Raw genomic sequence first — 21,514 nt, forward strand, 5'->3', positions numbered from 1 at the left:
GGTGAATTGATATAATTAGTTTTCATTATGCAATTTGATGCCTCTGTTGCCATATAATCAATACCATTTTATGAATTTATTTCTAGATTATTCACATCAATTGTCAATCTATCCATGCATCAGTTAATTAAGTTAGCGTCTTAATCACTTCAACATTCATTAAGGCATACGTGTTCCTTCTGTCCTTTCTCTGAGCTGATCCCATTATGGCCTGTGGCTGACGTGTCTGTCAACAGCCTTGTAAAGAGCAGTTTCTGGCAGGTTCCTGAAATCCAATATGAACACATACCTGGATGTACTCAGTCAGGGTATTGAAGACCTGCTTCGCCACATTGATCGCCTTGGAAAAGTTACGCTGCCCTTGCTCGTCAATGACATCCTTCCCAGAGTAGTACCAATAGAAATCACTGATTGACTCCTGCAGGAGAGAGACATTCATCAATACTTGAATACATCTGTTTGTTTGTTCTGGTGCACGTGTGTGTGTGTGTGTGTGTGTGTTCTGACCTGGACCCTGAGCAAGTAATCCACAGTAGAGATGATGATGTTGACTGTGGTGTTGTTTCCTGTCTGAGTCCTCAGGTAGTTCTGGAAGTCTGGAACATTATACAGTAGTATCATTTTTAAATTGTTTTCTATCCTCCTGTATCTGGGCCAGTAGATTAAAAAAACATGGCTAACATGACTTTTAACAAAAAAATTGCGCCAACAAGTTATTGAAACTCTTCTTGCTAACTGATGTCTGTGATGGACCTGTGTGGAACAACGTAATGTACCTGAATTATGTCCTTCACACAGGAGCTGGAGGAAGCGGAACAGATCGCAGGTGAACTCATCATCCTGCATCACCTTCTCTCCTACAATGGAAAAGGCCACATACACACACAAACACACATACAGATGCATGCACACCCACGCACGCACACACACACGCATTCGCACACACACACACAAATGTGCACACACAAAGTAAGCACACAAGTTAACAGGTTAAGAGGCCGACAGACAAACACACATACACACGTACCCTCGCACAGACAAAATAAAGACCAACACACAGAAACACACAGCAACACACACACACCAAGGGAGAGACATCATTAGAGACTGGCTTTGCTGGGCTCGTGTCTCCCTCAGCACATCAGAGGTACAGTATTCCTGACATACCTCTCGCTCCAACAGAACACACACTCTGGGATGTCTACAGTATGGGAACAGAGCATGGGGGATACACACATGAATGTGGACTGGAGTGAAGTGGTTAAAACCAGCAGCATTTTTTACATTATCTTCCAAATCATGTCAATGGAAACCTTATCATTGATAAGCCTCTACAATTGCTTAGTCTATAACTGGCCTGGGCAATAAGGCAGAGATATTTAGCATGGACTGGGAGGAGCTATACAGACTGTGGACTGCTAATAAAATGCTGCTAATAACCATGTAGACTGATGGTTATGGGTACAGTTGACAGGATGGAAGGACAACGGCAGGAGAATGTGGTATTTGGTGTACACTGTACAGTCTGAATCTGACACAGCAATGGCTTGGACTTGGACTGGTGTATGAGAGAAAGAGAGAGAGACAGAGAGACAGAGAGAGAGACAGACAGACAGACAGACAGACAGAGAGAGAGAGAGAGAGAGAGAGAGAGAGAGAGAGAGAGAGAGAGAGAGAGAGAGAGAGAGAGAGAGAGAGAGAGAGAGAGAGAGAGAGAGAGAGAGAGAGAGAGAGAGAGAGAGAGAGAGAGAGAGAGAGAGAGAGAGAGAGAGAGAGAGAGAGCAGGAGAGAAATAAAAAAATTGACAGCAAGAGAGAGAGACAGAGAGGGAGAAACAAAGAGATGAAGAGGAACATTGATAAGCCTAGAACAGGCCTGAAAGTACCCAGGTCAGAGTAACAGAATATCATCATGAACTACATCATGGACTGCTTGTGGATTATAGGTTATTATATTGTACTACAATCAATGTTACAACATTGACATCAACAATGTTTTCTCTGGGTTGTTTTGTCAGGATGTGACTGGGGACTTTCAAGCTCATTTATAACACAATGATAAACCAGATCTGAAGTTTAAATTGAGTAAATAAGTACTGGCTGCACATTTCCTTTGGATATAATATACCTTTCTGTATTTTAGGCATTGTAATTGTTGAATATACTTCTCATAAGTTGTTATTTTTGTCATTAATTGTAACACTAATTTGATATTTTGTTGATATACCATAAGCAAGTCATCTTAAGTTAATGCCTTTGAGGCTTGTAAACGTAGGCTTCATCTGGTCTATCATGAACTCATTAAGACAGTTGAGAGAGTAAATCAGACTCAGTGTGAAGGACCACAACAAAACAAAATAGTGACTTTTTTCACAAACGGAAAAAAAGAACTTAAGTACACAACACAACAACAACATAGGATAAGTAAGGCCACACTGATACACCACAGAACACAGTCAACTGCTGGGCCAGTTGAGAGGAGGGTGGGGAAGTGGGGAACATAGCGGCCTCTGGGCCAGTAGCCCTCCGCTAGCACAGATCAGCACAGCCATAGATACAGTAAGGAAGCCGCCAAGTCCAAAATGCACCACAGTCAGACACTAGACTAACAGAGAGAAGAGTACACAACTGTACACCACCAACAACAACACAATCTCCATGTCGACAACACCAACACCAACCAGCCAACTATATTTCAAGAGCAGAGACCACCACTTCAGTCCAGCTCACAACTAGCAGCTAGCATTAGCTAACATTTACGTAGATGTGCCAGATACTGTGCAAATCCTGAGAGGGTTAGGGATTAGTAGTAACAGTGGGGGCTCCATGGCTAACAGACAGCTAGCTGTGGGGCTCTTCGGTGGTAGCTACAGGTAGTAGAGGACAGATACAGAACCAACTACAGGACGGGTAGTTAGCTTCATGCTAAGGTACATTGAGACGGAGTAGCAGCTATACAGTGAAAAAAGGGGCTGGGTTTGGTAGTGGGGAGGTGACTCAGGAGCTGAACAGAACTGACACAGAACTAACGGACCAAGACTGACCGATTGGCCAATCATGACAGAAAAATGCCAGGAGTCATAATTACCACGTTCATGAGTGATGACTGAGGAGGGGAAGACAGTACAGAAAACCCAAAAGAAAAAAGGAAAGGTAAGGAAAGGAAAGAAAGAAAAAAGAACAGCCAAAAGTCAAACAGATTCCAGAAGAGTTTCAGTATGTTTGTTATACCAAAGTTGAAGTTTTCACCCAGAAATATATTACTACCAGTTAGATAAGGGTGCAGAAGAAGTTTAATAAACGTAGCAGGAGTTGTAAAAAATCTATCAAAGGGTATTGTTGACAAAAAAGTTCAGAAAAAACGATGAAAAAATATAAATCTCTGCAGTTTAAATATCAGTTAAGACAGAATGAATGAGGAGATCAAAAACTACTAGAATATAAACGATCAATGAACATATTTGTGTTTCAAATGAATGTATGACTTGCTGAGAAAAGAAATCCTTATAAACCAGGGACAATAAGCACAGCAAAGGTCAATTTGAATAAGTTTGTGTTTCTGTGGATTGTTCCATGTTGCCTTTGCGTGTACTTTTTGTCATGAGTATGTGTGAGAAAAACCTTTTTTGTCAAAGTACCCCTAGAGAAAACATTCAGTTCATGAAAACACAAGTCTATTTCCCTTCACTGTCCAATTCCCATTATCGGGATGTCCCATCATCTGGACAGTTATCTCTGATTGTGTTGGATAACTTTGATTCACATTTGAAAAATGTGAGGATTAGGACAATAAAACTAAATATTTAGTTGTAACACTCATAGACATACATAGAGGGGTAGTAATTAAATCATAGGCACATGGACACATCTGAGTTGTATGTTAGGAAATCATAACTGATCATGGATGTAGACAACACAGAACCAAGTGACCATTGTATTTCCACTTGAATAATTGAGTAATCCAGCTGAACTCGTGTTCAACCAATATAATGACAAACAACTGGACAAAAGAAGAAAGATCATGATGAACGGACAGAGCTATACGTTAAGGACTTACGAGTCATTTACTTTTTTAATACTGTTAAATGGACTATTCTGCAATACATTGATTGTTCCTGACACATTCCTACAGTATGCCAAGTACTCAGACTTTCCTTAGACTCAGACTCTCACAATTTTTGCACAGGAACATGTCTATGAAACAACTAGCCTTCTTTAGTAAGAAGGCGGAGAGTGATTCTGCACTCAGTGGAGTGATCGTAAGAGACAGGCAACTCGGTGAAGCGTACCTGATCCCTCTTCTGTCACCATGCCCAGCCCTTCAGCCTTGTTCTGTCTCTCAAAAGCATTCAGGTCCAGAACACTGCAAGAGAGACAGAGACGCCAGTCAAAGCGGAACATCAACACATGGGCACAGCCCAATCAAGGAGAGGATGGAGGTGTTCACAAGGAGAGAAGTGTGAGAGGATGGAGGTGTTTCACAGGGAGAGAAGTGTGAGAGGATGGGAGGTGTTTCACAGGGAGAGAAGTGTGAGAGGAAGGAGGTGTTTCACAGGGAGAGAAGTGTGAGAGGATGGAGGTGTTCACAAGGAGAGAAGTGTGAGAGGATGGAGGTGTTTCACAGGGAGAGAAGTGTGAGAGGATGGAGGTGTTTCACAGGGAGAGAAGTGTGAGAGGATGGAGGTGTTCACAAGGAGAGAAGTGTGAGAGGATGGAGGTGTTTCACAGGGAGAGAAGTGTGAGAGGGTGGAGGTGTTTCACAGGGAGAGAAGTGTGAGAGGATGGAGGTGTTTCACAGGGAGAGAAGTGTGAGAGGATGGAGGTGTTTCACAAGGAGAGAAGTGTGAGAGGATGGAGGTGTTTCACAGGGAGAGAAGTGTGAGAGGATGGGAGGTGTTTCACAGGGAGAAAAGGAGAAGAAGAGCTTGAGGAAAAAACGGTGGACTTAGGCCAGTACCTGCATGACTGCATCAGACCTGCCAGACTCTGGAAGAAGCCAACATCCTTCTTGTCTTTCAGATAGTCCAACATTTTCTATCAGCAGAAATTACACATGTAACCATTGTGAAAACAGAAAACAGAAATCACATCACTCATCATATGTATAATATGCAATCAGAGCCTAATTTCTTAGGAGAGAAGATCGTGGCCGTCATGTAAGAGAAGTACCTGCTGGACAGTGGAGTTTCCTCCATTGAGGACAGCTATGCCCAGCTTCAGGGTGGAGGCCACCATGGGTCCCATTTCACCTGGAGCAGACAGACAGACAGACAGAGATGAGCAGAGGACTAGCCCACAACTGGCCCACTAGAGCCAAGAGGCTCACAAAAGGCCTCTTAGAGAAGCTGCACTGTAGACAATGACCCATGTCCAGGGCTCGAAATTAACGGCGTCTCATCGTCCTGGGGACGATGAAAAAGATGTCTGGGACAGTTCAACACAGACTTTGGGACAACTGCGGGACGATATACCATAACAATATAAAATGCATAGAATACAGTAGAGTTTAGTAGCATCCTCATCAAGTACTCATCAATGATGCAAACCTATTGTTTGTTTTTTTTTCGTTTTTTGTAAAACCTTTTTCAAACCTTTAGAAACCTTTTTACTTCGGGACGGTACTGGGACAGTGAGGAAAAAAGTTAGTTGCGAGCCCTGCCTATGTCCTGTCTATCTTAGACACTCTTAACTAGTATCGTGATCTTTCTTCAAGACCAACAACAGGTGTATACAGTAGATGTTCGCTGGGACCTGTTCTAATGTATTCCACTTACAACTTACCTACATTTGCTTGTGAACCCAAAAAAGGCATCCACCTTCAATCATTGAGTGAGTGAGTGAGTGTAGCGGTCATCCTGATCCTACCTTTGCTGGCGCTGATGGTCTGCAGCACCATCTCTGCAGCCCCGCGGTCATGCAGCCGGGCCTGCTGGTAAAGCAGCTTTTGCTTCTCCATCTCTTTCTCCTGCAGACCGGGGAGGGTGCAGACGTGAGAGGCTGCAGCCGAGCCTCCTACAGCTGGGACAACCAGGCTCTCATAGGGCTAGGAGGGACTCGCATGCCAGACTGGGTATATGGGTCTATGGATCCATGGGTCTCAGGAAAGAGTCTGTTTTAAGGATGTTACAACTGGTGCTTTCTATGAAAGGGAGTCGCTTTATATAACTTTCAATGCTGAGATTGAGATGGCTAGGCAGACTATGTTATATGTATGTATCAGGGTATACCCTGGAGTCCTGATGGCTCTATGAGAGTAGGTGATACCTGTGTGAGAGTGTGTGTGCGTGTGTTGGTGTGTGGATGTGAAAGTGTGCGGGTGACAGTGTGTGACTGTGTGTATTAATAACAGTGAGGTTAGTGTGAAGTAAGCTGAGCCCCAGGGGACATGAGACATGGTTCAGAGAGGGTCAGTGTCATGTCCCCCAGGCCTCCCACTCAAACACAGCTACAACTACAGCCGCCAGCAGTGAACACGCGACATCAGCAACACAGGCACAACTGACAGCCAGCAGCAGGGGGCGCTGTGGCGCCCGGCTTTGCTGCTTCCCGCTTTCCATCTGAGCTATGAAGAAGAAACACAAGGAAGAGATGGAAGAGCCCAGAGAAAGGAAAAGGATGGCCGCACCTGTAGCTCGTTTTTTTTTCACATCGTTACGTGTGTGAAAGAAAACCCAGGGTGAGAGAAAGACGTGATGAAGGAATTGAACGGATGAGGGAACCGCTCAAAGAAAGAAACACCAAAACATTAAAAAAGGAAATCGGATGCGACCCACAGAGACTTTGAGCTTCGTTTACCAGAGATTTCTCCTCCTTGTTGGCAATTTTGTTGCTCAAACCTTTGATAATATCACGCTGCGGAAACAAAATGTCATCATTTCACGGTGCAGTGAGGACGACTGCTACTGTCAACACACCAGAAAATAGATTGAAAAGAACAGGAGGCAGAAGAAAAAGAAAGAAAGGGTAGGAAAGAAGGGAAAGAATGGGGTGCATCTTGAGCAGACTTGCTCCTGGAAAGCCATGCAGGAGAGTGTCGGCCTTATTTGTAGGCCTGCACTCAATCAACCGACAACATATTATACATATACTCCATTGTTTCTGTATGTGGTATAAGAACCTATATGTCGCTGCAGTGTAGTAGTGCATGTTTATCACTATGTATGTAGAATATTGCATGAGATGATCTGCTCCAAACCTGGATACCACTTACTTCCTGTTAATAACGACTCCTTTGTGTTGGGATGTCAGCTGACAAAGGGGTGTTATGAACACTAGTGATTCTCAGGTCCATTAAGTAACTCTGACTGTGTAAGCTAACCAACACCATCTTCAAGGATAAATCAGTCTTAAAGACCTAGATAATAATCATTATTAATAAGATACACTTTTAATTAACTTGAACAATGGCAGTTGAGAAACACTGGTCAAGAGCACAACCAGATAAGTGTGAACAGTGAACAATGTTATCTGAGAAGAGGACGAATGCAAATACTTATAAGGAGGTGTTAGTTCAGGTTACTAATGAGAAATGTGATTAAATGTGATTAATATGGTGTATAAGTGTCCTTCACAGAAACAAGTAACACATCCAGACTCTGGAGAGGTGAGAAATCGTATTATTGTCAAGGAGACTCAAGTCATGCAATCTCATCGCACTGCATTGTTCATCGGAAGCCATGACCAAAAAAAAAGAAAAAAAAAAGCCACATTTTAAAAGAACTGGTTCATCTTTAAAATGTGCCAGTGATGGACTAAGGTAAAATGGTGGTTCAGCGGGTAAAGAGATAGAGGACACCTACTTCAAAGCTCTTCACCTCCTCTCCATCTTCATCCTCTTCGTCATGGCAACTCTAGATTGAGGGATAGACAAAGGGAGACCCTCTATAAACCAACCAGAATTGGTAAAAGGTCATGGAATAGTATTGCTTTCTAACTGACACAGTTGTATAAACAATTCAAGCAAAATATACAGTTCTCTCCAACTGATTGGTTAAATAGGTTGATACGGATAGCTGGTACCTTCGCCATAATGTCAGCATAGGCCATGTAGAGGATGTCTTCTTCCAGTTTACTGCAACACACAGGAAGAAAAACCCAATGAAAACACGATGAGCACCAGTCCTGCCATCCGTCCTAACATTACAGGACTCGAAAACCCCCTGTTATAGGTGTGTTTATGTGTACCATTTATGTTGTGTGTGTGGTTCTAAGTACCCTCTGTGGGTGTGGTTGTGCACCCACCATTTCTCTGTGAGGGCGGTTCTGCTGAACAGCTGGATGAGCTGGTGCAGCGGGTCGATCCTCTTCAAGCCCTCCTCCTCCTCCGGTGGCTCCTCCTCACCAGGTTTCTGAAGACACACATACACACACAATGTCGAAGTATTAAAAAAGCATGTTACTATTCAAATGAAGTGTTGTTTTGGGGTAACAGTCTTGTCCACCAGCCTGTAGCCTTTCTCCTGTCATCTCCTGTCATGTTGTGCAGTTCTCCCAGGTCCCGCCCGGATCCACAGACATTTGTATGCCTAACAATGAGTCAGTTGGCTGAGCGGTGAGGGAGTCGGGCTAGTAATCCGAAGGTTGCCAGTTCGATTCCCGGTCATGCCAACTGACGTTGTGTCCTTGGGCAAGGCACTTCACCCTACTTGCCTCGGGGGAATGTCCCTGTACTTACTGTAAGTCGCTATGGATAAGAGCGTCTGCTAAATGACTAAATGAAAAGGTAACAATGGACCTTCCTGTCGCCCTTTCCGCAGAAAATTTCTCCACAACAAACTGTAATGGGATTCAGCTCATCAATTCAGGCCATAATTGCAACAGCAGTTGCAACAGCATCTGTGCCTTGAATACCAAGAGACGGCCCACAACTCACACATGGTTTATATGCAGGGGGAAATAGACTGCTTCAACTAAATGTCAACATCTGTCGGGTTTGACTCCTCCATTTTTTGCTCCTCACTAGTTTGTATTTTCCTTTTCCGATCTGATTTCAAATCTGCCCTTTTGAAGAACCTTACTTGAACGCAGAAATTATTTTCTGCATAACTCTGTATTATTGCTGTGTGTGAGGGAGCGGAGGGAACTCACAGCTAAGTCTTCTATGAGCTTATCTTCAAAGTAGTGCTCCTCAGCCTCTATCCATGACTTCTCATAGCCCTGCAGGAACAGGTTCACTGCCCGGTGCCTGGGGGGGGGGGGGGGGGGGGGGGGGGGAGAGAGAGAGAGAGAGGGTCAGTATGTGAGGTGTTTGTGTTGTGTGTGTGCATGTGTTTAGTGTGTGTACAGGTGTGCCTGTGTGAATGTTTTGTATGTGTGTGTGTATTCTTGTGTGTGTCCCTCTGTGTGTACTGTTGTCTGTTTGTGAATGGGTGTGTGGTACCTGGGTAAGTTATAGAGAGGGGCCATCCTGAAGCAGGCCACCACAGCTCTCTTCCTCTGTTTGGACAGCAGTTTGTGCCACACAGCCTTCTTGCTCCTCTGCGGATGTTCCACCTGCAGTGAGAGGCAAACAAACTATAACTGCTCAAGGCAAAAAATACAACTGAGGTATTTTTCTGAGGTTGGAAACTTAAGTGACCATTGTTTTAAATGACTTAGCGTTGGGCTTGCAACTTTCCACTCCTGAGCCAAATTGATATTCAAATTCCAAGCAAATTCAATGATCACCCACATTCTTCTTCTTCAACAACACTTGGTTTGGAAGCACCTCTGCTACACACTCACCTGGTCCAGATGGAATAGGACATGTGCGATGTCCAGAACTCTCTCCACAGTCTTCTCTGGGTCAGATGTGTCTTCGCTCCTGTTAGGCAGGTCCCTGTAAAGGGCCATCTGCCAGCGGATGGCTGGATCCTCCAGCTGTGGTCACACAAACACAGGCCCACACACAGAACAACCACACACAAGCGGAGAGATGTAGGCACATACACACAGACACAAAACATTGACGAAAACTCTTAAGTCACCAACATGAGAGATGATCTAAGACTTTAGAACTCTAGAACGCTCATGTATTTATAACTACCACAAAGAAGGGACTTGCCATTTAGCCTAAGTACTGACATGACATCAGTGGATTTATGAACACAGCCACTGTTTACAGTGGTGACAGTACCCACCAACACAGTGGTACACCCAAACAGGCCCTGCCCTGCCAGCTGGCTCTCTCTAAGCTTAGCAGAGGCCAGGGCGTCCGCTGGTCTGGCGAGAGGTTTGGCATGTCCGTGGTGCCCATGATGCTTTGCATGGTCCACGGACGCTGCCTTCTTAATGGCTGCCAGGGGCACCCTGGGAAGACGATGGATTGTGTCCAAGGTGGCGGAGCGTTTGCGGAGGGGAGGCATGCGTTTGTGCCCGCCGGGCATCTCGGAGCCCGAGGGTTTGGACTGGCGTGACTTCATCCACTTCAAGACTATGATGAGCTTCTTGACCAGCTTTTTGAAGTGGAACACTCGGTACTGGTGGTGGTGCGGTGGGGATTGGAGCACATGCAGAATGGATGGATGCAGATGGACAGACAGAAAGAAGAAAGAGTGGGAGAAAAAGTAAGAGGGTGGGGGGGGGGCATGCTGGTTAATGAAAGGGACATGCTGAGGGTTTTTTGTTTTGTCTTTTTTTGGGGGGGGGGAGTATCTATTTATAGCATTCGCCCACAGCCATCTGATTTGACAGAGTGGCTAATAGCTACAAAGGAAACATCTGGTTGAGTTCCAACATTGTTAGAAGGCAGGTTTGTCAGTGAGAGGTCGGGGGGATGAGTATGAATGAGTATGAATGAGTATGATGGTTTCACCTGGTCTATGAGGTCTACAGGTCTAAACTTGAGTGTATTCTCACCTTGCCCTGTAGATGCAGGTTGTTCCTTATGATCTCCCGTACCTCGTCCTCTGTGTCTTTCTGTGGGGAACAACAACTCCAGATCAGCTGGGAGAAGAACCTCCCACCCTTCATCTCCCCAACCAAGGAGCCAGAACACATCAAGAGACAGTCATTTAAAGCCATTTATATAAAAAAAAAAAAATGCTCAGTGTGTCAGCAGGGGGTCACCTGAGTGAAGCGGTTCTTGGCGAGGGCAATCAGCTCCTGGTCACCCGGGGCACAGATGTTAAGGCCGACAGGAAGCAGGCGTTTGAGTGTGGCCACGATCAGGCTGGTCTGCATGGAGTAGCGGTCGCCCTTCCTCTTCATCTTCTTCCTCTCCTGGTCTGATACAGCACCCTGTTCAACACACATACACACACACGAAAACACACGTGATGACATGTTATCAAATTTCATTTTACAAAGTCAAACTTTTCCTCAATCCTGATCAAGCAGACTACACTATCAAGCCACGTACCTTGGCCATCTTAGACTTGGTGTCAGTAATGAGGAAGGACATGTTGTTGATCTCGTTCTGCACCACAAAATTTTGCTCCTCCCGTTTGAAGTTCTGCGAGGGACGAATGAGAGATTTCAGTGGTTCAGCTCCGGAAGAGAGAGAGAGAGAGAGAGAGAGAGAGAGAGAGAGAGAGAGAGAGAGAGAGAGAGAGAGAGAGAGAGAGAGAGAGAGAGAGAGAGAGAGAGAGAGAGAGAGAGAGAGAGAGAGAGAGAGAGAGAGAGAGAGAGAGAGAGAGAGAGAGAGAGAGAGAGAGAGAGAGAGAGAGAGAGAGAGAGAGAGAGAGAGAGAGAGAGAGAGAGAGAGAGAGAGAGATGCACGGTGTTGTCACTGGCTTCAGAGCACAGGCCCACACCAAAGCAGGGATCACATAAATAGCAGTCAGCCAGCTCTTGCCGCCAAGGACTTCATTCGAAACGGATATGTCAGACAGAGCACTGCAGGCCCTTCATCGGGTGTATTCTATCTGAGCCCGAGTCTCCTCTGAAGTTCCTTGGTCCTCTCGACCGGAAGGTGTCTTGTCTGCCTGACTTACATGTGACTTGGCCCAGAAGATGAAGACCTCCGCCACCATACGGAACAGCTCCTCCGCCTCAGCGTTAGGCTCCTTCAGCCACTTGGCTCTAACAAACATCAACAACATGATCAGCACCAACCACAGAACACCGGTCAACTTATCTCTTGGCAATGTACAGAGTGATAGTTATCTGTGTACTTTATACTGTATATTTATAAGTGTGGTAGTTCCCTGTACAGTACCTGTTGTAGTCGACGAATCGTATCAGGAGCGGGTAGAAGGCGTAAAGGTCTCTGATCAATATGGTGAACTCATCCAGGATCAGAAGCTCCGCCTCTGACATCTCCCCCCGCCCCTCAGCCTTCATGTGCTCCTCGTCCAATAGGACGGTGGCAGCCTTCTTCTTTAGCTTCTCCATTAGAGGCAGAAAATGGGTCTTCAACAGCTGGGCATTGGCCTTGCTGATGATTGGCTGGGAGAACACTAGAGGGCAGGGTTAGAAGGCAGAGATTGGCAGTTAGGAATTGTCCAGTTTAAGCATAGAACCTTGGCCACAACATGTTTTCAATACCATGCTTGGCTCAGTCAAGGTTAACTGTGTCTTATAGCTGAGTATTGCCCGGGGCTGCCCTCCCTACCAGCCAGTCGTTTCATCCAGGCGCCCTCGTCGATTCCCAGGTTGTTGTAGATGATCTTCAGGATGTTCCCCAGCAGGGTGTTCATGTGGTCGGAGGTGAGCGAGGTGCAGCAGCTGTCGGCCCGTTCGGCCGGGTGGTTCTCGGGTCCGTGCTCCCACCAGTGGGACATGTAGCTGCACAGCATGGGCAGGACCACCTCCATGACGTGGGGCATGTGGGTGTAGCGCATCCCAGACTCGGCCAGATCCATGATCTCTTCCAGGGACTTCTCCAGAGAGGGGATGGCCGGACAGGCTTCCTCAACCTGGGAGGGGAGCCCTAGGGCTGGGGAAGGAGTCCGGGGAGGGGGAGGAAAAAAGAGAGGGAGGATGAAAAGGAGAAAAAAGAGAGAATTCATGTTAGTACTGTTTATTTTGACTAGAATCATGACAAAAATTGCTTTCTGTTCCCTTGTGAACGACATTGAAAGGCTAAAATGGTAGTATGGTGAAAAAGGAGTCTGTTATACCAGTCCTTTCTCTGGCCCCCTTGGTGTTGTAGATGGAGTAGCTGTTGAACTTGTTGAGGTGAGGCTCCAGGAAAGCCACAGGGAAAGCTGCCGAGAACGCCGCCAGACACTCCCCCATCGCCGGACGCTGTCTGCAGGAGGACGGGGTGGACAAGAAAGAGAGAGGGAGAAAGTAGGAGAGAGAGAGGGAGAGAACGTGGGAGAGGTAGAGAGAGAGAGAAAAGACAGAGAGACAGAAATAGAGCAATACAGATCAACGCTGTCCACAACCGCCAACCCATACCAACATGCACTGGACAGCAGGGGGCAAGGCAGTACCTCTCCACGTAGATACTCTTGTTGGTGCCCAGAGAGTACAGGCTGTTTAGGATGCGGTAGCACGACACCTGGATGTCATCCACTGAGAACAACACATATGGCACAACAGGTCAGAACAGTACAATATAAACAACCACAAACATCCCATCACTTAGTACATCATCTCTGTAGCCAACATGCCTCTGCATGGTTTGTAGGCACATGAAGGTGTCATTTGAAGGTTCTCACATATGAGGTCTTCTCCGAACAGGTTCTGGCCGATGTGTTCGAAGAGGGAGGAGAGGACGGGCAGCAGGGCGAAGGTGGTGTAGTTGATGATCTGCGTGACTCCGCGGGGCTGGGTGCGTGTGTGTGTGAACTGGCCCTGACGCAGGTTCTCCAGGGTCTTCTCCAGGTCCTCGGCAGCGTTGTCAAAGAACGCCCTCAGGGCCGCCTTCACCGTTTCCAGACCCGTCTTCATTACCGTCCTGGTGGAGTCACACACACACACACAAACACATAGCATACACATAGTGCAGCAGAGGATTGTTTTATATATGTAGTTCACTCCAAGATTAGCCTTAAAATAAGATGAATCCATCCATTTATCTACAAACACACATATACTGTATATGTATTTATGACTTGTGGAACACACCCACGTGAAAGTGAGGTAACATACCTGGCATCCAGGGTTTGTCCCAGTATGTGAAGACAGTTGACAATGGAGATGGCATCATTTCCTGTGGATGCGCCAGAGGAACAGTGAGTGTGGTACTGTAGCAGAGAGCAGTCTCTGCAGTCTGGGCGGTGAATATCACATGCCACACCACGCAACACACACATGCTCTTGTAGAAAAACAAACACAAGACGCCAAACGGAATCCCAAATGAACCGGACAGTCAGATTATCTTTTCCTGAGTACAAGTATGTCAGGAAAAGAGCAGAGCAGAAAACCCAACACACACACACACGTGACAGCTCTGCTGTCTCTCCTTACCAAACAAGGATATCCTATGTCTGACAAGAACTCCCAGTTTGCAGAACAGACTGAAGAAGAAAAGAAGGGTAGAGAAGGATAAGCGGAGGGGGGGAAAGAGATGAACGAATTAGAGTGAAAGGAAAAAGTAGATAAACAGAAAGGAAACAGAGCAGATGTGAGTGATCAAGGGAGGACAACTTGAAAGACAGGAACACAGAGTGGTATAAAATACTGAGCAACGTTAGAAGTGTATGTTTGTTTGTGTTTGAGCGTGTGTGTGTGTGTCTGCGTGCATGTGTTTGTGAAGATTTATAAACTGTCTGAATTTAAATTACAAGGACATCCTGGGTTAGTAGCATGAAATCCACGTTTTTGAAATAAGACCCTTGAGGAAATATTCCTACTCTAATGCAAACAACTTAGCTCATCTCCTCTCTCTTGCATACACTGATCTAAAGACCCAGGAAGACTGACAACATCCAGCTACATTTGTCCCTGATCACCTCTATTATTGCAAACAGGAGGAGACATGGCAAGTAGGCCAGTTTACACAATCGAGACACATCCACCGATCTGGTGGTACTCCTCACCTGGTCACCATCTCCTTCTCTTTATTGGAGGCGTGGCCCCCACTGCTGATTGGTCGGATGGCTGTTGACAGGAAGTAGAGGCGGTGGTTCTTGAAGTACTGGTCGACCAGTGGCAGGACAACCTGTGTTAATGAAGACAGCAGACACAGTTCTTCAACCAAAAACAACAAACCTAACCCTCTATTCCCAAAAGACACCTTGCCCTGAGCGCATCTCCTGCTCCATAGTTAATGACTGTCCTCTTTGTAACGGCGCATAATTGGGCCCCCTATTTCCCATTTCTGTTTCTCCCTGTATTGATCTGAATGAGTCAGTGGCAATTATTGTGGTGACGTGAGGTGATGTACATCAGCCCTCAGCACAACAGGGGTCCACGGCTATTGCATTAGAGTGTTAATAGGAGCACTGTTTGATGTTTGTTTACAGGAAGCTGCAGGTCTGACGACGTCTCCGTAACTGGGGAGCAATGTGCTTAGCAGATCAAAAGCCGTGGCTTCCAGATCCCATCCCTGGCCCTGGCACAACAACTTAAAAATATACCAGAGAGAGAAGGGTAGAGATAGACAGACGACGAGAACCCCAGACACCAAGCCAGACAGCTAGTCGGACAGACAGACAAACGGACCTTTCCAAAAAACTTGATCTGTTGTTCGTGGGGAACCTTCTCTCCTTTAGGTCGTGTTCCAACATCTGAAACGAGAGAGACAGAGGGCTTCAGAAACACGAGCACGCAAACAGACACTCATAACCCACACTCACACACCTAAAGAGAAGTCGGTTGAATATTCCAGACTGGATGTGTGTGACGGCCCTCACCAAACTCCAGCATGTGCTCGTGAGCTTGGTCTACATAGGTGATGAGCTGTTGGAGGAAGGTGTAGGCAAAATGCTTCTCTATAGAAGGGGTGTCCAACTCCTGCTCCTTCACACACCTGCACAGAGAAACCATGTCTGGGGAAACACTATGGACACACACACACACACACACACACACACATACGAACACATACGAACACACACTCACTACACACATTCCTTACCTAGATACACTGTATCCATTGATTTGCAGGAATTTGAGTGTCTCTTGTGCTTTTTCTCTGTCTTTGGATTTCTCTTTGGCAGTGAGCGTGTCATATGGCACCAGCAGAGGATGGCTTCCTCCACCTTAACGAGACACAAGTCAGGGAGAGATTGTGAAACACTGCCATCTGCTGGTGGTTACTGTCAGACTTCAACGCTCACAGGACCTACAGTAGTCCCCAAGGCAGAATCAGAAAACATTTAGCGATTGCAAACTTCAGTCAGGAGTTGATGTTCTGCATTGCAGCTTACTGTGGGGTTTGGAATCAACAAGGTCTCTGAAGGCCTAGTACTAGCAATGACGCTAAGCTAATAGCTATTGCCAACAGCAGCAAGGCTAGCAGCAGGAGTTAATCAGATTTACCTTCATCAGTCAACAATACTTTCCTGCCTTTCAGATCTACCCAGAAGGCACAAGAACACAGGAGACAGACAGCAACCATTTTCACACCTCACGCTTTCAAATGTTCTTTCAGGTGGATAATGGCCCTGGTTTATTCTTGGACAGAGGTTGTACTAAAACTGTACTAACCTTTAGCTTCAAGCTCAAATTTCTTCTTTTTGGCCCAAATATTGTGGTAATTCTCTGCAAGCAGTTCCGCCATCGACTAAAAGACAAGAAAAGTGAGTGCAAGAATTTGGCCACTGCAGTACAGCAGAGTGAACATTGAGTAGGAGTACTTCTAACTCACGTGTAGGTCTCGAGACAGAGTCACATTGCTCATATCGATGGGTCTAGGGATAAATCCAGGTGCTCCTTCTGTCGACAACTGGACAAAGAAGAGTTTCTTTATTTCAGTACTCTGTCAGTGTGTGTGTGTTTGTGTATATAATGTTGTGTGCGTATAATTCCATGTGTATGTACAGTATGTGTATGAGCGTGTGCTTTGTATCTACCTGACTGGCCTGTGAGATGCGTCGGGTCCTGTTGTGCAGGCTGGCAGGGTCACCCTCCCTGGTCCTCTCTATGCTCCAGCCCCAAGATAGCATGGTCTTCAGAGACTCCTTGATGGGCCAGCGGTACACCTCCTTATCCTACAGCAGGGGAGGAACAACAGAAGGAAGGAGGGATTGAGGGAAGGGAGGAGGGAGGCATGGATGGACGGGTGGATGAACAGAGTTCCAACAAGCGATGTCATCCATAATGACCAAACTAAGTCTCAGCCCTGGTTCTCGCTTGACATGAGGAATATTAACACTGAAACTTCACCTAAACTAACTAAACCAACACTTATGTACACGAATCCCTAGTAGTTATGACATGTAGTGCACTGTAGTCACTGTTCTGTACAGTCATCCCCTGAGGTCTGACCTTCTCAGACAGGCCTTTGAAGGGCTTGAGGAGAGGGTGGCTTTTGGACGCCTCACACTGCTGCTCTCCATGCACCCATCCGATAGCAAACTAGGAGGGAGAGAGGAGGAGAGGAGTATGGGTACAAGCCATGTACATGCTAACAGCAGATTCCTGTATGGCTGCATTACAGTATCACTTTGTCTTTGTTTTAACTATCTCATTTAACTATTTATCTAACCACTGGATGAAATACAATTGTATTATTATAAGTGTAAATCCACCTTGTCCATGGACCACTTCTCATGGGAGTGTTCGGCATATTTGTTGATGAAATAGTCCAGTTTTTCCGGGACGTTCACACTGGTGTAGAGAAGTACAAATCACAGAGAATGTTAGCAGTAATAGTACCCTGCTAATCACATCGAAACAAAAGGTTTAGCCCCTACCAAACAGAAGGAGGTATCCTTATGCTACAGTAACAGGGGTTCGACTGTTGTTATCGCTCAGAAAAGCCCTGTTGGCAAGTCATGACCTTATCTAGCATTTAAGAGTGTTTCCAGGTCTTACTTAGCGGTGTCTGCTGGTTGAGGGTTGAAGTTGCCCTCGGCGTCCATGGACGACTGCTTCTCCATCATGGCTACGTAGGTAGACTCCATGTAGTCAGGGGGCAACGCCCCGGCAACAGCACTCAGACAGGGCAGGGCCAGCTTGAACAGCTCCTGGTCGTACCCCTGGAGGGAGCCAACACACACACACACACACAGACATACAGATACAAACACACAAACACACACACAAAACACAGGCACACACAGAGGCAGACACACAGACAAATATACACACAAACATACACACACAAATGCAGGAATGAAAAACTAAGAGCCACTAGGAAGTACTATAGTCATGCCAGATTCACCTGCTAGTCTACTGTAGCGGTCAGGCTGCTGTATACAATCAATATCCTTTTTGTGCCAATGTCAAAATGTAAACCTACGGTACCCATATCAATAAAGTTGTACAACTGATTGATTGATGTGTTAATTGATTGGTTTACCTTGCGTGAAAGGGCGTCAAAGATTCCCCAGAACAGCTTCCTGGAGAGGTGGAGTTCCTCGTCTGACGAGGCTCCGAAGCTGCCCCACCCCCCCGTCAGACAGTAGTACTTCCAACAACGCTCATAGTGATTGGTCAGCAGCTGGATGGAGGAGACAGAGTTCAGCATAGCCGACACTGATCAGTGGAAACTGAAGAACGTTTCCACCATCGATATACAGAATCATCTTCAAGTGAACAACTCATAGATCACCAGAGGTGAAGGACTGTGTATGTGAAGCTGGGACTCCCTGTGTGTTACAGTGTCTCCTTGAGAGGTAACTTGTTGAGTCCGCTGTGTGTCATATTTATGGTTATAGTCAGTATATAGCTGCATGGTATGTTATTGTGTGTTACAGTGTGTAGATCCAAGGTGTAGGTGCAGGGTGTAGGGTGTAGGTGCAGGGGGTAGGTGCAGGGGGTAGGTGCAGGGTGTAGGTGCAGGGTGTAGGGTGTAGCTGCAGGGTGTAGGTGCAGGGTGTAGGTGCAGGGTGTAGCTGTAGGGTGTAGGTGCAGGGTGTAGCTGTAGGGGGTAGGTGCAGGGTGTAGCTGTAGGGGGTAGGTGCAGGGTGTAGCTGTAGGGGGTAGGTGCAGGGTGTAGGTGCAGGGTGTAGCTGCAGGGTGTAGGTGCAGGGTGTAGCTGCAGGGTGTAGGTGCAGGGTGTAGGTGCAGGGTGTAGCTGTAGGGTGTAGGTGCAGGGTGTAGCTGTAGGGGGTAGGTGCAGGGTGTAGCTGTAGGGGGTAGGTGCAGGGTGTAGGTGCAGGGTGTAGCTGTAGGGTGTAGGTGCAGGGTGTAGCTGTAGGGTGTAGGTGCAGGGTGTAGGTGCAGGGTGTAGCTGTAGGGGGTAGGTGCAGGGTGTAGCTGTAGGGGGTAGGTGCAGGGTGTAGGTGCAGGGTGTAGCTGTAGGGGGTAGGTGCAGGGTGTAGCTGTAGGGGGTAGGTGCAGGGTGTAGGTGCAGGGTGTAGCTGCAGGGTGTAGGTGCAGGGTGTAGCTGCAGGGTGTAGGTGCAGGGTGTAGGTGCAGGGTGTAGGTGCAGGGTGTAGCTGCAGGGTGTAGGTGCAGGGTGTAGCTGCAGGGTGTAGGTGCAGGGTGTAGCTGCAGGGTGTAGGTGCAGGGTGTAGGTGCAGGGTGTAGGTGCAGGGTGTAGCTGTAGGGTGTAGGTGCAGGGTGTAGCTGTAGGGGGTAGGTGCAGGGTGTAGGTGCAGGGTGTAGGTGCAGGGTGTAGGTGCAGGGTGTAGGTGCAGGGTGTGCTCCTACACCACCTTGAGAGGCATCTTGGTGTGCTCGTTGAGGAGAGGAACATCAAACACCAGGCGCCTGAGCAGGTGCTGCATCATCGACGGCCTCAGTTTACTACAGGTAGACAAAAACGACGACAACAACATTACCTGCACTGAATAACAAACCCACTGACCAGCCCTAAAGGATCGGGCTAAACCGATTAAGAGTTAATGACATTTCAGCAAGCAGCATGGGATTGGATGGTTGGATCCGGACAGAGGTTTAATAAAAGACCAGACCGAGGAGCTGTTTCTCACCCGCAGACGGCGAGCAGACACTCCTCGATGGCGTCCCTCTGCGCCTTGGTGAGGCAGCAGCCTTTAGACAGCCGGTACACGGTGTGGAGGAGGGAGTCGATAAGCGAGGCGAAGGGCTCCGTCCCGGCGAACAGCGGGGCACACTTGGTGAGGAGGGGGAGCACGGCCGTGCACAGGTACCTGTTGAGGGCCAGGGCCATGTCTGTGGCACTGAGGGCCGCCTGGGGGGGGAGAATACCCGGTTAGTCATACAGCCAAGATCCACACTGAGATCCACACTGCACATCCATGTTCAAGATGAACATGGATGTGCAGATCCTCTCTCTCTCTCCCCCTGCCTCTCACGCCCCTCCTCCTCCTCACCGTGTCCAGGGAGGCTGCTGCTCTCAGGTCTGGCAGGAAGCCCACCTCCAGAAGGTGGAGCAGGAAGTTCTGGTCCTCAATACCGTAGACCCGGTCCAGGAACAGAACCATGGCTGCCTTGTGGTCCGGACAGAACCCTGCCGACATGTCTGGCTCCACCACCGATCCGTCTGAGACGACACACACACACACACGCGCGCAAACAAACAAACACACTTATCAGTCGAACTGTGGTTCACTATGGTATGGATACAGAGAATAACCAGATTCATTTAGAAAACGGCATCATCTTGTACAGTATGTGCTCGTCAAAACAACCAGTCCACTGTTCCCTGTGTGGCGGTGTGACAACCCCACCTTTGGCGAGGGTGGGCATGGGGAAGGGGATACTGATCACCCCCTCCAGGTCCTCGATGGGGATGAGGGAACGCAGGATGGCTCGGATACGGATGGCCTCGCCCTTCCCTGCGTGGATCAACTGGTGACAACACACACATACATCAAAACCTCCCTACTGGAAACAGCCACATTGTACCACACGTGGAAACAGCCATCCACATTTCCTACTGTTGCAAAATGAGTGTTGTTAGCTCTTCCTTGTCCCCTATACTGGTCTACAGACCTCCCCACCACCACCACCACCACCAGTAGGAGGCGCTAGTCTTGTGTCTCACATGCATCTCCGGAGCACAGCGTCCCAGCAGGTCGATGAGAGCAGCATAGAAGGTCATGATGGCGTTGCCGGTGTGGATGGTGTCATCCTCCTCATCCTCCACCATGTCGCTGCTGTGAGGGAACACACACATAATTACACCATCATTTACACCACACACACACACATACGTAAACTATGCAGAAACAGGCATGGATAATTCCTGCTATCTCTGTCTACAGGCTCGGCCTTTCCTGTTGCTGGTGTGCAGTAAGTGTATTCCAGGGACTGAGCCTTTGTCATGTTCTGAGGGGATATGATGTATTGTAATGTCTCCCTCAAACACACTGTGCAGGAAAGGCAGAAGCAGTTATGCAACACTTGGCAGAGCATGACAGAACGAGAGCGCTGGAGAGTAATGAGCCACCTTTTTGGCAATAGAGGAGAGGAGAGAAAGGGGGATAGGGGAAAGAGAGAAAGGGAGGTGGAGGGAGACAGAAGCCAGTTAATGAGAGAGAATGAGAGCAGAAGGAGGGAAGGACAAACAGGGAGAGAGAGACTTACATGTTCCCAATTTATTCCCTGA

General features: G+C 47.3%; 2 protein-coding genes across 2 annotated transcripts in view; one reads left to right on the forward strand and one right to left on the reverse strand.

The window, feature by feature from the left end:
• rgs7b (regulator of G protein signaling 7b) overlaps window positions 1-21,514 on the forward strand; it is a 183,524-nt gene that overhangs the window by 126,512 nt on the left and 35,498 nt on the right. The window lies entirely within an intron of this gene.
• Window positions 1-21,514, reverse strand: part of ryr2a (ryanodine receptor 2a (cardiac)) — an 89,480-nt gene that overhangs the window by 10,766 nt on the left and 57,200 nt on the right. The window contains 40 exon segments of the mRNA XM_062475381.1: window positions 290-418; window positions 508-596; window positions 777-857; window positions 4,289-4,362; window positions 4,957-5,033; window positions 5,169-5,248; window positions 5,865-5,964; window positions 7,799-7,849; window positions 8,019-8,070; window positions 8,241-8,347; window positions 9,087-9,183; window positions 9,379-9,491; window positions 9,723-9,857; window positions 10,836-10,895; window positions 11,046-11,216; window positions 11,338-11,430; window positions 11,912-11,999; window positions 12,136-12,376; window positions 12,532-12,855; window positions 13,040-13,170; window positions 13,358-13,439; window positions 13,586-13,824; window positions 14,019-14,079; window positions 14,338-14,387; window positions 14,910-15,031; window positions 15,535-15,599; window positions 15,726-15,841; window positions 15,950-16,073; window positions 16,522-16,597; window positions 16,682-16,759; window positions 16,887-17,024; window positions 17,302-17,391; window positions 17,565-17,643; window positions 17,851-18,014; window positions 18,338-18,478; window positions 19,638-19,728; window positions 19,914-20,134; window positions 20,277-20,446; window positions 20,634-20,754; window positions 20,951-21,062. Coding sequence (XP_062331365.1) covers window positions 290-418; window positions 508-596; window positions 777-857; window positions 4,289-4,362; window positions 4,957-5,033; window positions 5,169-5,248; window positions 5,865-5,964; window positions 7,799-7,849; window positions 8,019-8,070; window positions 8,241-8,347; window positions 9,087-9,183; window positions 9,379-9,491; window positions 9,723-9,857; window positions 10,836-10,895; window positions 11,046-11,216; window positions 11,338-11,430; window positions 11,912-11,999; window positions 12,136-12,376; window positions 12,532-12,855; window positions 13,040-13,170; window positions 13,358-13,439; window positions 13,586-13,824; window positions 14,019-14,079; window positions 14,338-14,387; window positions 14,910-15,031; window positions 15,535-15,599; window positions 15,726-15,841; window positions 15,950-16,073; window positions 16,522-16,597; window positions 16,682-16,759; window positions 16,887-17,024; window positions 17,302-17,391; window positions 17,565-17,643; window positions 17,851-18,014; window positions 18,338-18,478; window positions 19,638-19,728; window positions 19,914-20,134; window positions 20,277-20,446; window positions 20,634-20,754; window positions 20,951-21,062 — 4,633 coding nt within the window.

This window comes from Osmerus eperlanus, chromosome 12, assembly GCF_963692335.1.
Source record: "Osmerus eperlanus chromosome 12, fOsmEpe2.1, whole genome shotgun sequence".
Taxonomy (NCBI): Eukaryota; Metazoa; Chordata; class Actinopteri; order Osmeriformes; family Osmeridae; genus Osmerus; species Osmerus eperlanus.